General features: G+C 40.2%; 2 protein-coding genes across 2 annotated transcripts; one reads left to right on the top strand and one right to left on the bottom strand.

The window, feature by feature from the left end:
• Positions 1-1,318: 1,318 nt before the first annotated feature.
• On the bottom strand, positions 1,319-3,409 carry LOC144648840 (uncharacterized). Its single transcript, XM_078508290.1, has 3 exons — positions 3,270-3,409; positions 3,004-3,169; positions 1,319-2,266 (listed from the first exon to the last, which is right to left on the bottom strand). The coding sequence occupies exons 1-3, from the start codon at positions 3,270-3,272 to the stop codon at positions 1,449-1,451; spliced, it is 987 nt and encodes a 328-aa protein (XP_078364416.1). The 5' UTR covers positions 3,273-3,409; the 3' UTR covers positions 1,319-1,448.
• Positions 3,410-5,401: 1,992 nt separating this feature from the next.
• Positions 5,402-17,377, top strand: LOC144650594 (osmotic avoidance abnormal protein 3-like). The gene is made up of 5 exons (XM_078510304.1): positions 5,402-5,721; positions 9,461-10,360; positions 11,327-11,564; positions 12,632-12,981; positions 14,730-17,377. The coding sequence occupies exons 2-5, from the start codon at positions 9,473-9,475 to the stop codon at positions 15,912-15,914; spliced, it is 2,661 nt and encodes an 886-aa protein (XP_078366430.1). The 5' UTR covers positions 5,402-5,721; positions 9,461-9,472; the 3' UTR covers positions 15,915-17,377.
• Positions 17,378-17,763: the final 386 nt, after the last annotated feature.

Below are 17,763 nucleotides of genomic sequence, written 5' to 3'. Positions count from 1 at the left end.
GCAAGGCCGGCCCAAATAATCATGGCAATCCAAAACAAATGGAAGGACCAGGATCAGGAATAAAGCCGACGACGATCAGAAATAACGCCGAAAAGAACATGAGGAACAGAAGCAACAATTTCATTATCAGCTTCATCGCGATCAACAACAACTTCATTATCAGCAATAAAATCTTCATCACAACAACAACATCATTTATTGACAATTATTATCAACAGCAAAGTTTTCGCCATCAATAACAACAACTTCATTATCAGTCATAAAATCTTCATCATCAACAACAACTTCATTATCAACAGAAACATCTTCATCATCAAACACAACAACTTCATTATCAACAGAAACATCTTCATCATCAAACACAACAACTTCATTATCAGCAACAAAATCTTTATCATCAATAACAACAACTTCATTTTAGCAGCAAAATCTTTATCATCACCAAAGACAACTTCATTATCAGCAGTAAAGTCTTCATCATGAAAAACAACAACTTCGTTATCACTAGAAAGATTTTCATCATCAAACACAACAACTTCATTATCAGCAGCAGAATCTTTATCAACAACAACAACTTCATTTTAACAGCAGAATCTTCATCAACAACGACAACTTTATTTTAACAGCAAAATCTTCATCAACAACGACAACTTCATTTTAACAGCAGAATCTTCATCAACAACAACAACTTCATTTTAACAGCAAAATCTTCATCAACAACGACAACTTCATTTTAACAGCAGAATCTTCATCAACAACGACAACTTCATTTTAGCAGCAAAATCTTCATCAACAACGACAACTTCATTTTAGCAGCAAAATCTTCATCAACAACAACAACTTCATTTTAGCAGCAAAATCTTCATCAACAACAACAACTTCATTTTAGCAGCAAAATCTTCATCAACAACGACAACTTTATTTTAGCAGCAAAATCTTCATCAACAACAACAACTTCATTTTAGCAGCAAAATCTTCATCAACAACGACAACTTCATTTTAGCAGCAAAATCTTCATCAACAACGACAACTTCATTTTTAGCAGCAAAATCTTCATCAACAACGACAACTTCATTTTAGCAGCAAAATCTTCATCAACAACGACAACTTCATTTTAGCAGCAAAATCTTCATCAACAACGACAACTTCATTTTAGCAGCAAAATCTTCATCAACAACGACAACTTCATTTTAGCAGCAAAATCTTCATCAACAACGACAACTTCATTTTTAGCAGCAGAATCTTCATCAACAACGACAACTTCATTTTAGCAGCAAAATCTTCATCAACAACGACAACTTCATTTTAGCAGCAGAATCTTCATCAACAACAACAACTTCATTTTAGCAGCAGAATCTTCATCAACAACAACAACTTCATTTTACCAGCAAAATCTTTATCATCAATAACAACAACTTCAATAATTATCAACAAGATGAATCGAAGCGTCATGCGAGGATGTCGGGGACATCAATTCTAGCAGCAATACCTTCAACCCAAACATTAAACATATTGCCGAATGTGTCAACAGCTGCATTAACCACGGCATCAAGCACAGCATTAAACCTGGCAACATCGTCAGCCTCATTAGCAGCTTCCATAACAGCATCAAGTCCAGCAGCGACACCATTTGCACCAGCAGCAAGAACATTATCACCAAGCCCTTCAGCAATACCCTCAACCGCAGCCACAAAACCAGCAGGAATAAGCTGAACAATCGCAGGAACATACTGAACAATTCCAGGAGCAAGTTGAACAATTTCAGAATCTGAAACAATGCGCACTCCAGCAGCGACAACATGAAACCCAGAAGCAACAACAGCATTCATCCCTGCAGCCATAAAATTATCAACCCGAGCAGCGAAATCTTCAACATCAACAGCCTGATGATTAACCTCAGCATCGACATTATCAGCAACACCAACCAGACCATCCATATCAGCGCCCACGCCATGAACATCAGCAGCCAGACCATCGAAATTAGCACCTACGCCATCAACACTACCAGCCAGACTATCAACACTAGCGTCCACCTCATCAATCTCAGCAGGAACACTATTTCTTTTCACCACAGTATCGAAATCGTCGACTTTAGCAGGGAAACCATCACACGCAGAGGCATTTGCGACATCACTGATCCCGGCAGCAACACCAACCTCAGCAAAAGCGTCAACGTTATGAGTAGAGGTCCCTGGAACCAATCCATTTTCTATCACCAGCCTCTTTAAGTCCAGTTTCTTTTCTTGGTCGATTGATTTGTAAAACACTAGAGAAAAAGAACTAATTTTAGGTGATTCAAAATGGTTTTATTTACTACTTGTAACCAAACGATTTCTTTACGATTTGTTTACAATTACCACAACTGCATGAAGGAACTGCGGGGAGTTATACAAATGCTGTTTCTTCCTCACTTTCCCCACCCCATATAGTTCGCGTTCGTCAAATTCCCCGGGGGCTCGTAGGCCCCGCCCATACTAATCCAGATAAACTTGAAAACGCATCTTTTTTTCTCCGGTTTGGCCAACCGTCTACACTATTTCAAATAATTGTTCACAGGAAATGGAACTTTAAATAGATGTAATTTCAAATTTATCCGGACAAGTGTGAACGGAAAATATATTTATCTGGATTAATGTGGACGGGACCTTAATTTGCTCGTTCTCGCGCGCTCACTTTGCACTTGTATTCCTCGTTGAACCATTAAAAAAGTGGCTTTGGACAGACCACTGCCCTCGCTGTGATCGACTTGTTTTGCGCGGGACGATCTATTTTAATGACGACACGTCCCTCGCGTCTTTGCAAGTGCGCGCGCCTACGTCGCGTTTCTTAGCAACTACCGATGAATAAATAAAGAACTAAATAAACTTTTTAGCAGGCCATTTGTCGACGCTAACTTTTGACATTTTTCTGCGTCACTTTCTCTTACGAATTCGAAGGACAAATAAAAACACCAATTTCTCAGAGTAAAAAAATAACAAGAAAGTAAATAAAAATAATTCCTACCTTGATTTCCATGAATGGTGGGTAACTGTTTAACTTTTCGTTTCGGGATAAACCCCACAGTCATTACGGTCAAGGCAGCGGCAAAAAACTGCTGCAAGCTACCTTTCCGCACGTTATTTTCTCTTTTTCGTCCTTGACGAATACCGATGATACGGTCAAGTTTTCCCTAAAATGACAAAACAGCGGTTAGCTCGCACAAGGAACGATAAAAGCGCCACAAAGCGCAACTTCTTCTGGCCAAAAAAAAAAACAGAATTCACACTTACCATTTTGAGGGAATGCTCGCAATGAACTCTAATACACGATCAAAGTAATTCTCAACCTTCTTTTTTCACAACAAGTCAGTATCTGTTTTTTGTAAGCTGTAGCGCAAACTATCACAAACTCGCACACTCGAGCAAGAGAAGTGAACCCTGCCTTTATGACGTTTATGGTATTTCCGCGCGCTACTCGTTCGAATTAAATTTTTCGCTTGGAAATAAATTTAAACTTTCCAAACAACAAACTGTTGATTGCCTCTTTAATTTAACTTTGATTTTTTACTGCTTAACACGAGCATAGGACAAAGAAAAAACCTGAGTCCCCGACGGGAATCAAACCCATGGCCTCCCATATACCGGTTGAGAGCTCTAACCAACTGAGCTACGAGAGACTTGTAGTGAGCTAGGCCATTTACTAGGTTGATATGTGACACGCGTCCTGCAAACTGCTAGGATCAGCAATGTCGGCCATGGATTCGATTCTCGTCGGGGACTCAGCTGACTTTTTCTTTGTCCCGTGCTCGTGTCATGTTGAACACTTCATCTTCATTACCTATTACCGAGCTCAAAATTTACTATCTTTATTATTTACTGCGCTTAACATTTCTAACATGCTATCAAAACTGGTTACAAGTACAAGTATTTCAAAACATTACTACACCACGTAAATATTTTTTCCAGGAGGGCCGTGCCTCGAACTTACATCATTACCGCTGTAAAATAATTGCTAAATAATTGGCCAAGGAATTTTGGCTTTCTCAGATAGCAGTGTAAAGTTTTTTTCAAAGGGTTGCAACGCTATTAGTAACGGCTGTTATAAGTAGTTTAGATTTTTCAAACAGTTTGTTACGCAGTTAACGGAAATTGAAAATCCACCGTTTCCGAGGACCCTAACATCTCTAGAAACGTACCGTTTTTTATGCTAAAAGTCGATTCAAGATGTAAGCAATCCTAAGTTTCTTTTAAAAACCCACTATATCAAAGGAACCGTTTGTTTCCTGACCCAATGGCCTCAAGCTCCGGTTGTCATTGCTTGAAGCACCAGAATTCAAATTAGAAATCGCAGAACAAGTCCTTTAGCTAAGCAGAGTCGCGAAGCGCAATACACAAGCACAAATCTCCAGCTACTTCCGACGTAGAAGTTTTTTTAAAATTGTATTTTTTTACTGGTCTATCCAGAGTCAACGCTGAATGAGTACCGTATTTTCTCGATTAAACGCCGGACCCCGATTAAACGCCGGCTTCAAATAAACGCCGGGTCTCTGAGGCCAAGTTTTAAATAAACGCCCCCGGCGTTTATTCGGGGTCCCGGCGTTTAATCGAGGTCCCGGCGTTTATTTGAGTCGATCCAATAAGTAAAGATATTCACTAGAAAAGCATTGATATGACGCGTACTATATGGTATACGGCTTTTGTTATTTTAATAAATGTTTAACGAATAAGTCTGGCGTAACATTAACTGCGGTTTATGACGTACAGCAACACAAAATTGAAAATATAGTAATGTTTGTCAAATTGAATGTTTCGGCATGCTCTTTTTGTTTTTTACGCACTCTCTTTCTTTTGTTGTAGTGCTCGCTGTCGCTAAAATCGCGAGGATCCCTCCAGCATTTGTTTATCAGTTGTTTTAGCCTTGTCAAAAATTGTGCTTTCTGGGTGGAAATCGCGCATTGAACAGTAATAGGGACTTCAAGGCCGCCTTGTTCCAAGTTGCTAGCTGTTCTGTTTGCACAAAACTGATTACAATATACAAGGGCCGTATGTAATGCTGTATGTATGAGAAAAACGGACATAATTTGAGGTCGGGTCAAGGGATACAACGTCCCGTCACGACAAACTGTTCATGGGTCTCGAAGAATGTGAAATAATAAATCAACTTAAAAATGATTGAAAATTTTACTTCATAAATAAACGCCGGACCCCGATTAAACGCCGGCTTCTAAAATAAACGCCGGGTCTCTGAGGCCAAGTTTTAAATAAACGCCCGTTTATTTGAGAAAATACGGTAAGTCGTATTCTTTCTTGCACATTGTATTTTGCACGTGATGCATGCCTAGGTTGACATTTCCCGGGAAAGGTTGCTATGGTAGCAGATAATACAAGCCGGCTCCAAATAAGGCTAAAAACGTCATTATTGAGGAAGATGGCGGTCGCGGTCGAAGAAGAAATCTGAAAATTCTTCCCGCTTTCCTCACTTGTACAATCCAACTTACCGCTACAAGAAATAAGGCAGCTTCAGAACTAATGTGTATTGCATGTGTGTGATGATATAAACAAAGATCGTGGTTTATTTCGCACGCAAATTCTTCGTATAAACAGATATGCTCTCAGCATGACGGGGCCGGTTCGTCGAAGGACGAGCGAGATATTCTTCAACTTTCATCCATAACTTGAGAGCAACGAAGAAAACAAACATACAGGAATACTACAGAGATTACACAGTTGATTTCTATTCAAGGTAAGATAAACGCTGATGTTTAATTCAGAATATTGGCGCTCGAGGGCTCTGTTTATCTAAGTGTCTGCATGATCATTCGCCGGGTGGAAATTGAGGTTTTAAGCTTCTTACGCTTAACGTTACATCGAATGCAAGGAATTCTTTTGTAAGTTTTTCACAGCCCTTTGATATAGTGTGAAGATCGAAAACAATTTACTTTCCTTAAAGGATATTAGGCGACCGTAAGCTTGTAGGAAAAATAAAGCATACCAAGAGCTCTTCTTCCTGTCCGCCATAAATCTAAGATTACCAATAACCTACCAAGGCAAATTTATTAATGGTTAAACTAAATTATTAATTATCTTTGACCTGAACTTTGAAGCAACCCCAATTCTAAGGAATCTTGATCAATCTTGTCCAGCACTCTTTTGGAACAAGATTAAAACTCAAAAGTACAGTGGAAAGGCCTGCAACCATAGTTAATTAATGTTACAGGAAACGACTTTGCTTAGCAACTCTCAGGTTCTGTTTACACTTGCTGTAGTCAATCATGCATTTACCAACTTCAAACTCAATTACATACATTGAATTGAATTCAAACAATGGTAACCAAACTTGTCAAGATTATTTAATAACAAAATTCTCTGATTTGATTGGTCATTAGCTGGGCTATTTTTATCCCAATTTGCTGTCATCTGATTCTGTATTCTAAATTCTGTATTCCTGTTTTTCGTATACATTTCTGTACTCTGAATTGGACTCCGTAATATTACCATAATTAATCATACTGGCAATAACAAAATTCTTGTCTCTGATTGGTTACCGGGACACTTTTTTTTTAACATAATTGAAGCGTGATCAAGTGGGTGTCAAATTATAGGTATCCAATTTGAACAAAGCTGTGACTGAGTGTTTTCCTTGGAGGTATTAATCTGGATTTCAAATTGTTAGGCATTTGTTACTATGATAACAATGCAACTGCACATCAGATCAATGAGAAATGAACCTACACTAAAAAAACTGTGTTTCTCATAACTACAGTTAAACATGACACCTAACTGAATGATATGTTAAATTTAAATAGCAATTTAAAAGTTTTGCATTAAAGGAAGTTTAAATAAGTTATTGTGTACCATGCTGAACGTATGTTTGTAAATAATATGTGTCAAAAATTGATATCACAACTCCAGCGTATACATGTATTGGCATGTTTTGAAGAGAAAAAAAATATTAAATGCTTCACAATAAGGATCATCTAGCTTTTCAAATAACTTACAATGCAGTTATGTAGGAAAGGATCTCAAAGTTAATTTGTCACAATCATGCTCGACACTCAATATTTACCGGATCACACCAAGGCACAGAGTAGTGCTCTTTTCCCCAGTATTCTTCTAGTTACCAATATTACTGTGGATCTGCTATCTCATTGTAACTATTCTAGTTGGGTACAAATTTTTCATCACTGCTGATGAATTCATCTCTGAAAATGTGCCCCAGCCCAATGTGCCTGACCCCTTGATTAGTCGGAGGTGTACATGTACCTTATTACATGAAATTTTTGCGACACATTAATTTCGCAAATTTCGCAATTCAAAACAAATCGCGAAATTAAAGTGACACGAACAATAAGTGTCGCGAGCATAACATGACGCCAAAATTAAGTGACTCACATTATGCCAATAATCAAGAAAGAATGAGTTTAGTACCACTGAAGGAAGGAATTTTTAATGTAAATGGATGTTGTGGTCAGTTGACTCAAGAACAATCCACATAAAAGCATGAACTGCTTGTGGCCATTGTGAGAACTGCTCTGTTGCTAGTGATGACATTTAGGGCCTGATTACATGAGCCGGGCTGGCCCGGTTAGCCGAGATGACTGTCAGCTCGGTATTACATGAGCCTGGTTAGCCGGGCTGGCCCGGTTTGCCGAGATGACTTTCAGCCCGGTTTCAGCCTGAATGATCAGAGCACGAATGATCTTGATCACCTTTTTCCGGCAATTTGGTGGTTAATTTTTTGCACTTATGCAGCTAAATAGGTTACCTTACCTCTACATCCTATTTAGAAGGAGTAGCATTGATTTTTTAGTCGGATATTGTGCTCGGAAGAGAAATTTAATGCTGGCCCGCTTAGCCGGGCTGGCCCGGTGAACGGGATTACATGGAAAATTTTCAGCCCGGCTAGCCGAGATGCCGGCATCGCGATACCGGGATCACGGCTAGCCGGGCTGGCCCGGTTGTCATGTAATCGCAAAGTTGATTTTTGTTGCGTTTAACAGACGTGCCGAGATCTCGGCAAACCGAGCCAGCCCGGCTAGCCGGGCAAGCCCGGCTCATGTAATCAGGCCCTTAGTCCCGCCGTTGCGTTAATTTTGACGTTATTCAGTTTCCTGATAATTACCGTATTTTCTCAAATAAACGTCGGGGGCGTTTATTTAAAACTTGGCCTCAGAGACCCGGCGTTTATTTGAAGCCGGCGTTTAATCGGGGTCTGGCGTTTATTTATGAAGTAAAATTTTCAATCATTTTTAAGTTGATTTATTATTTCACATTCTTCGAGACCCATGAACAGTTTGTCGTGACGGGACGTTGTATCCCTTGACCCGACCTCAAATTATGTCCGTTTTTCTCATACATACAGCATTACATACGGCCCGTGTATATTGTAATCAGTTTTGTGCAAACAGAACAGCTAGCAACTTGGAACAAGGCGGCCTTGAAGTCCCTATTACTGTTCAATGCGCGATTTCCACCCAGAAAGCACAATTTTTGACAAGGCTAAAACAACTGATAAACAAACGCTGGAGGGATCCTCGCGATTTTAGCGACAGCGAGCACTACAACAAAAGAAAGAGAGTGCGTAAAAAACAAAAAGAGCATGCCGGAACATTCAATTTGACAAACATTACTATATTTTCAATTTTGTGTTGCTGTACGTCATAAACCGCAGTTAATGTTACGCCAGACTTATTCGTTAAACATTTATTAAAAAAACAAAAGCCGTATACCATATAGTACGCGTCATATCAATGCTTTTCTAGTGAATATCTTCACTTATTGGATCGACTCAAATAAACGCTGGGACCTCGATTAAATGCCGGGACCCCGAATAAACGCCGGGGGCGTTTATTTAAAACTTGGCCTCAGAGACCCGGCGTTTATTTGAAGCCGGCGTTTAATCGGGGTCCGGCGTTTAATCGAGAAAATATGGTAAGTTGTTTTATTTAATTCAAGGACATGTTAAATAATATTACCAAGGAAAATTACCGTATTTTCTCAATTAAACGCCGGGTACCGAATAAACGCCGGGTCTCCGAGTTGAAGTTGAAAATAGGCCCCTTAGGCATTTATTTGTGGTATAGTAAGCTGTTGGTATATAAGCAACATACACTTTTGACAAAAATGATGGATAAAACTCGTTGCTAATTAAAAATCGAGCTCGAATAAACTGCACAATTCAAACAAACGCCGGGTGCAGCAAGCCAAGTTTGAATTAAACGCCGGGGGCGTTTAATTGAGAAAATACGGTATGTAATTGTGTCTAACTCAAAAACGTGAAATTAAAGTGATTCAAAATACAAAATTTTCGCAAAATGGCAAAATTTAAGTGCCCCTCAAAATCGTGACATGTCACGGAAATTTCATGTAATAAGGTAAGCAATTGTCGCACTTATGCCCGAGGGGATAAATATTGCCAAAGATTTACATTTTATATTTAAATTGCCTCATGGCCTGACATTGCATTCTTCATTCGCTTTTAGTCTTAAAGAACCATGGCTGAAGCAGTTAAAGTTATTGTACGCTGCCGTCCACTTAACCAACGTGAAAAGGACTTAAATTGTGAGGTGGTGGTACAGATGGACTCCTCCAGTGGACAGTGCGCCCTGAGCAAACCTGGAGATAAGACTCAACCTCCAAAGACATTCACATTTGACGGCGCATATTTCATGGACTCTACCACTGAAACTATTTACAGTGACATATGTTTTCCTTTGGTTGATGGCGTGTTAGAAGGGTACAATGGTACTGTTTTTGCGTACGGTCAGACAGGCTGTGGAAAGTCCTTTAGCATGCAAGGTATAACTGACCCTCCGACACAAAGAGGTGTCATCCCACGGGCATTTGAACACATCTTTGATGCTATTCAAGTCGCTGAGAATATGAAATTCTTGGTTCATGCCTCGTACCTGGAGATTTATAATGAGGAGATCAGGGACCTTCTTGGGAAGGACCATAAAACCAAATTGGAGCTCAAAGAGCATCCTGAAAGAGGGGTCTATGTGAAGGACCTTACTATGCACCCTGTGCACAATGTACCTGAAATGGAGAAGGTGATGGACCTTGGAAGTAAAAACCGATCAGTTGGTGCTACCCTCATGAATGCCGACTCGTCAAGATCGCACTCAATTTTCACAATAAACATAGAGATCATGGAGACTGCAGATGAAAGTGGGGAGCACATAAGAGCTGGTAAACTTAACCTTGTTGACTTGGCAGGAAGTGAGAGGCAGTCCAAGACTGGTGCAACAGGTGATCGGCTCAAGGAAGCCACAAAGATTAACTTGTCATTGTCGGCATTGGGTAATGTTATATCTGCCTTGGTTGATGGAAAGTCAACTCACATTCCTTATCGTGACTCAAAGCTGACTAGATTGCTCCAGGTTAGTAAATGACCCTAAGGCCCGGTTCATGTGCCGAACTTTTCATGAGCAAAACTTAATTCAAATTTGGACCTGAGCCCATTCAGATGTTGAACTTATAATTATGTAATTAGCCATTCTGCAAACATTCATAATACCTCGGATGGTAAACACTCTCCACGACACATGCTTTCTGAGTTCAGCTGCTAGCAAAATGCATTATTATGATTTATGCATTAGGATTGACACATGACAAGTTTGGTGTCTGAGCCAAAGCCGTTCCAAAGTCACAATTCCTGGCAAAGCCAGGCAGGAAGAATGACTCAGCTGTTCCAAATTGAAATAACCATTCTTAATCAATTCAGACACCAAAATTTCATGTACATGTAATTAATTCGAGGTGTTAGGTTTAGCTCATGAAAAGTTTGGCGTCTGAACTAGGCCAACGACAGAAAAAAGTTTTGCAAGATTGAAATTTTTGTGTGTGTGTTTAAGTTGGTAACCTGAAAGACTAGATGTTCAGTCAGTAGGCCAACAGCTGTACATGAACGTGGTTAGACTGTGATGTACATGTAACTTATGCACAGGTCAAAAAGCAAGTAAGGATGTCAAAGAGCCAATAATCATGTACTGTACATGTAACAAGCTGTTTAATAACCATTAGGTGAAAACCCTGTCTTATTTTAAAGGCCCACCAGGCCAGAGGTTATCCTGATTTCCAGAGCATTAAGTGACTAGGAGTATTTATGCTCTCCGCCCTTCCCTGGGTGGGATGCTTGTCCATTGCAGGGTTATGCCAGCATTGCATTTGTTGATACCCATTTATACATGTACACCTGGGTTGAGAGAGGCAGTATGTGAGTTAAGTGTCTTGCCCAAGAACACAACTCAGTGAACCCAACCTGGGCCCAAACTGGTAAACATCAATCCTTTGTGAATGCAAACAACTGACAGATAAATTATGTAATGTACCTGTTTGTATTTCAGGACTCACTGGGTGGAAACACTAAGACACTTATGGTCGCATGTCTGAGTCCAGCTGACAACAACTATGACGAGACTCTGAGTACACTGCGTTATGCAAATCGTGCAAAGAATATCAAGAATAAACCAAAGATCAATGAAGATCCCAAAGATGCGCTTCTCAGGGAATATCAAGAGGAAATACAGAAACTGAAAGCAATGTTAATGGGACAGATGGAGGTTCCTGCAGACTTAACGTCAGGTAGAACATTATTCATAACTTGTTGCTACATGTATAAAAGAGCAGTTTTCACTTGAGTGTCGAAAGTAAATTGCGTTTGCTTTGGTTTTGCATTACTCCGCTTATTGATGGGCTTAAAAATCTCCTGCCACTTTCTCAGCCAAAACCAAAACCAATGGTGACTCGCTCACGTACGTTTTCCCGCGCTTCGTGCCAGCTACATGTGTTTGATTCGAGTTTTGATTGGTTCACTGGATTGTCTGTGTCCTTTGTGATTGGCCAGAGTAATTACTTTGGTTTTGGTTTTTACCACACTCAATTGAAAACTGCTCTAAAGAACTAGCTGTGCCTTTTAATAACATGTGAACTCTGGAGTTCAAAACCCAGTGCCTTTTGCTGCCATGTAAACAATGAACTTAGAAAAAGGAGAAACAAATAAAATGGGTTGAAATCTACCAATGAATCGTGTTAGACTCGACCTTTCAACCCTCCAAGTTTATTTTTTTTCCTTAGTGGCCATTTGGCCAGTGAAAAATTTAGTCGCTTAAAAAGCTCATGCTTTCAATCCTTCTTCTCAATTTTAGTCGCTAGCTCCAAAGTTTTTCTTTAGGGGAAGCTAAACCGTCAAAAGTGAAAATCCCTAAAAACCCACCTTAGGAACACAGAGACGTCAAAATAATGCAAGAAAGACAAGAGATAAGCCATTTTTATGTCAATTTCTTTACAAATGTAGTATTAAGAGCAATTTTCGAAGCTTTCTCATACATTGTCTCAAACGGATGAACCAGAGTTACGCAATCGGCCACATTATACTGTATGTCACATTAATCGCATACAACGCCTGGGCCGCCTGTGCTTCCACTGATGCAGACTTTTCTTTTTTGGTTTGAACCCCACACCCCCACCCCTCTGAAAGTTCGACCTACCGTAAGCTTCATACTTTTCTTTAAAAACTGAATTTTGCACCCCCCCCCCCCCTGCAGAATTTCCAGTGTACTTGGGGTGGGTATGGACAGAAAGCTGTAGCAGACTTAAGGCAAGTGATAAAGTTGTTTGTTAAAAAAATAAAAATTTTCTTTCAACCACAGAAGGCTCGTCTGGTGGTCATGCTCGACCAATAGCTGCCCCACCCCATGCCTCACAGTCCCAGGATCATGCTGCCATAGTTGCCAAGGAAACTGAGAATCTTAAGAGAGAGTATGAGGCCAAACTGGCAGAGATGAAGTCATCTTATGAAGCAGAACTTATGTCCAAACAGAAGCTACAGGAAGAAATGGAACGGCTGCAGAACGACTACAACAGAAAGGTTCACAATGTCGAAGAACAATATGGCAGCACCACGGCGTCGACTAATGTTACCCAAGGAGGGGTGGGGATGGGGATGGGAGATGTGCCGGCAGACAGTGCTATTAGTATGATTGCATTGGCAAATGATCTGGTGAGTGGTTGATTTAGTACTAACCGGCAAGTTTTATAAATAGTTGTCCTGAAGTTTGTTTAATAGACATTCTGTAGGATTTCTGTCCTAGCAGGGCTTGTAAAGAATTTGAATTCCAGCTTGCTGTTTGGAGAAGCAGCTCTCAAATTTTTCTTGTCCACTGTAGTTGCATCCTTGTTTAGGTCTACAGTCAACTCTCTCTAAATGGACACCTCTCTAAGATGGACGCCTCTATAGGACGGACATCTGGTGATAGTCCCTGCCATTTTTCAGTCATTTTACTGTAACTAAACTCCCTAGAAGACGAACACCTCTTTAAGACAGAGAACTGCTGTTGGTCCGGTCCCTCCCGTTTTTCAGTCATTTTACTTTGCTTAATTAACTCTCTGTACATGTAAGATGTACACTTCTCTATGACGGATAGTTGGGGCTGGTCCCGACGGACCCGTTTAAGGGAGAGTTGAGGAACTTTCTTTTGATTTACTCAACAAACAACCTATCTAAGCCCTTGGTCATTGGTCAAGTTAGAATGAAAGGTTACTTGCCCGGCAGCAAAATCTACTTGTTCTGGAAGACCGGACGTGACCTATTTTCCGGCCCCTGCTTAGGCTATATACTCTGCAAGTACCGGGAAGTTATTTAATAGAAACAATGCACAAGTGCTTAAGTGAGGTGAAAAATACTAGGAGAACAATTCGTTTCTTATGAAGGTGCGCACATGGTCAGCAATGGTGAAAATTGAGTTGGATTACAGTACAAACGGCGGTCATAAGTCGAGTTTTGTTCCGAAAGAACAGGAATCGATCAAAATAATGTACATGTACTAGTTGCGTTTTGTACTAGATACAGCTAATTCAAGAAAGGTTGTCGGAAAAAAAGCAAAAAAGTGCACGCGACAAGATCGAAAGGTAGTATGGGTAGAAGTTGAGATCGAGCTACTGCACGTGCTGAATACTAATAAGATGGTGACATAAAACGGGAATTTGCACATTTTCTTTCCCTTCAGACTTGTGGAAACAAGGAACTATTAGCCAGGCAAAATAGGCCATTTCCGATATATTAAAATTCTAACTTGGCTCCGAGGCTTGGGGGAATAAACAAAAGATATCACGTCGAGGTCGATTGATGAATAAATCATTTCTTTTGTTTTATTCCCCCAAGCCTCGGAGCCAAGTTAGAATAGTAATATATCGGAAATGGCCTATTAAATAAGAATTTCCAAAACTTGAAGACATGCGACAGTAAAAGTAAAGCTACTGAAAAAAGGCCTCCTGAGAGAAATAACAAAGTCTTCACGTGCAAAAATACAAACGTGCACATTTCCTCTAGCTCAATATACAAAGTTTTAGTGAAAACCCAGACCATGTTTCGGTGTTGTCGCGCGCACTTTAGTGCTTTTTTCCGTCAACCTTTCTCGAATTAGCTGTATGTGCTATTCGTGTTTGGGAACATTTTATCTTTGTCACTAGCCTGCGAACAGGCTCCCGAGTGGGATTTCCGCGAGCGAAGCGAGCGGAAGAGCGAGGCCTACACCCCATCAGGCCCCGCCCTACCCCACTCGGGAGCCTGTTCGCAGGCTACTTTGTCACCAGAATGCAAAGTTGCCATCGTGGTTAGAATGTTTGTAATGTAATCTCAAGCTCGATTTACGTTTTTCTGAACCTTAGGTGCCAATCAAAGCTCCGCACGTGCATTACCATTTCACGGGCCCTTTAAGACTCACGCTGTTTTTCTTTCCGTTTTGTTAGGATCAGCGGCCATCTGTTGTGTCGACTGGTGGCTCAAACGCAGCATTTAACATGATTTCAGGACCGTTACAAGGAATACAGGACTCGAGCCAAGATCAGGGCGTGTTACAGACTGTACAAGACAAAGCTATGAAGGGTGTACAGGAAGTAAAGAACTTTATGCCTGGGCTGGAAGATTTACGCTTTCTAAGTCAAGGCCTCCCTAACGATGCACTGGTCAAAAGACTACAAGAGCTTCAAGAAAAGTTTGTCGGCGGAGAAAAGAAAAACGATCAGAAATTGAAAGAGAAAAGAAAAGCAAGAAAGAACTATGCTTTAACGCAAAGAGAAAAACTCGCGAAGGCAGCGAAAAAGATGGAAGATGGTGGTATTATGGTGAAAGTTTACGACAATTTGCAAGATGAGATTAAAGCAAAGAATAATGTGATTAACCAGATGGAAGGGAAATTAAAGTCCGCGCAGTCGGAGATTGATGATCTACAAACTGAATTTGAACGCGACCGTGAAGATTATTTAGAAACGATTAGAAAACAAGAGCAAATGATCAAGCTGCAGCAACAGATTATGGACAAGATTCAGCCATGTATTCGCCGCGACTGTAATTATTACAACATTGATAAAATTCGATCCGAGAGCGTTTGGGATGAAGAATCCGGAAAATGGAACATTCCCGAGCTTGTCATAACAAAGACATCGCTTCCCACCCCTGGGATTATGCCAGGTGCAGGTACCCCCGGGCGGGGTCGTAAATCGCCCATTGGCAGACCCCAGATGAATAACCAGGGACAAGTTGTCAATGGGCATATAGGGGGATACCCTGAGGAGCCAAATGAGGATCGTTTTCTTCAGCATTTATCACGGAGTTCGCACGAGGATTACGCGTCAAGTTATTTTAAACCCAAGAGAGCTGACCGGCTGTTAGCCGAGAACACAAGATTTGAACGATACGAGAAACGGGAGTCATCCCCCTCGGGGGGAACACGCCCTCAGCTAGGGTTTCCAGGTACTGGGGGATCGAGCGGAACGTTAAACAACAATGTTCCCCCGGGGGGCGGAGGTAATATGGGAGGGATGCCCGCCATGGGGAGACCAGTAAGACTGGAATCGCTACACATGCCGGGGGAGAAAGAGAAGAAGAAAAAGAGACACAAGAATTTAGAGGAAAGGAAGAGGGACGAATGGTGACTAAAAACAGTGGTCAATCATGAAAATTAACGCGCGCGTCGTGTGTGAATTGTTATTTATAATGACGTTTAGTTAATTCTTTGAGGTCCTTAAGAGATACTGGTGTCTTCCTACCTTTAAGAGAGGAACAAATTTTTCGTAGTTTCGGAGAGGTATAAAGAACAAGTGGAAATTAGACGGCGCTTCAGAGAGTTGACGTGATGTATACATGAAGCCACCTATTAACTCTGTAATGTGTCATCTGTGAAACGTTTCCGATAACGATGTATTCGCATTCCGATCGAATTAGAGTCGATAGGTATTAAGAAAACTACGAGAAATAAGATCTCGCTTAGCGCCCGTCTTCAAATGTCACTTACGTTTTTACGTTGAATTAGAGTCGAAAGATTCAACAGTGAATCACAAAAAAGTTATTATATAGCTAGTTATGAGTGTATTTAAATGTTCTATTTCAGGTGAATTAATATATTTCTGAGTGCGTGCACTTTGTGTCTTCTGTGATAGGCAGGGAATGTTGCCATCATAGATCAGTGCAGTTAAACGTGTAAAATGTTAACTGGGTGGTAAATTGAAAATAGTTGTGAAATATGTACAGTAATGTCTGTAATTAGGTGAATGGCGACGACTATTCTTTTAGGTTTTAGTCAATTCGAAAAACTAAATGTCTTTAGTGCTATTGTGGATGAAGCGAAAGTTTAAAAGTTGTAATATAGAACAGTAGTAAGTATGTTCAGCTGTAACACGCTTTTTTAATTTAAATCCTTCATAGCTGTCTTTCTCCATATTCAGTTGGCATTTATCATTCTTCACCTTGTACAGTCCATAATGTTTTGGAGAGAAATATTTTTGAAAATTGTTTAATGGTTCTAAGTGTTTCCAAATTTCTACGACTGTCAAAGTCCCAGATATGATCAATGTAACAGTTCTAAACTAAAACTTTAACTTTTAGGGAAAATTTATTTTACAATTACAGTACTTCTGAGGCTGCCAAGTCATCCATACTATTGTTCTTTGTAGTTATCGTAATGACAGTTATTTTCCACCTATTCTATATTTTTGTTGTATTTATTGTAAAGTCTAACACTTCAACGATATGTAGTTCTCGACTGTATTGTCAGGCCTACTCTGGGACCCAAAGTCGCCGTAACTTTGGGCGACTTAAGGCGACTTTAGGCGATTTTAGCTTATTTTGTCCAAAATTACGGGCGATTTTGGGCGATTTAAGGCGATTTTGGGCGACTTTAGGCAATTTTAGGTGACCTTTTAGGCAATTTTAGGTGACCGACCTAAGTACAGTTTTAGTTTTACATAGTTTACTATTAATATATAAACTATATACAACGGATTTAAAGCGACTTAGAGCGACTTTGGGCGACTTTGGGCGATTTTGGGTCCCAGAGTAGGCCTATTGTCATTCATTGTAATATATGTATTATAGTTTCCAAGAATAAAGATTATGTGTGAAATTATCACCAGACTTGTCGCTAACAACATTCGTGTCATAGCAATGAAAGTTCCCCACTTAGTAGAAAAATCGCGAAAATTTGATTTTGCGAAAAGGGAATATTTGTCTTATTTAAATTTTAAACAAATGCGCGAAAATACACGCAGAAGCTAGCGAAAACAAGAGAAAACGACGTAACCAGAGAATCATAATTCCTGGAAGTCTAGGAATCATACGAGGGAGGGAGGTATCAATCCCATTTTCCAACCTATTTTTGCCCAAATCCCAGTCCCATTTTTTTGTTTGTGGATTCCTAGTTTCAGTGATCCGTCCCATTTTCCCAGTGAAAAACAGTAGACAAATTTCAGTCCTCATTTTACCCTTTTAAGGCCATCCGAGAAGAGA

The sequence above is a fragment of the Oculina patagonica genome, chromosome 4 (genome assembly GCF_052425735.1).
Source record: "Oculina patagonica isolate OP01 chromosome 4, crgOcupat, whole genome shotgun sequence".
In the NCBI taxonomy this organism is placed as follows: Eukaryota; Metazoa; Cnidaria; class Anthozoa; order Scleractinia; family Oculinidae; genus Oculina; species Oculina patagonica.
The sequence above is the reverse complement of the archived record's forward strand: the minus strand, read 5'-3'. Positions and strand labels throughout refer to the sequence as shown.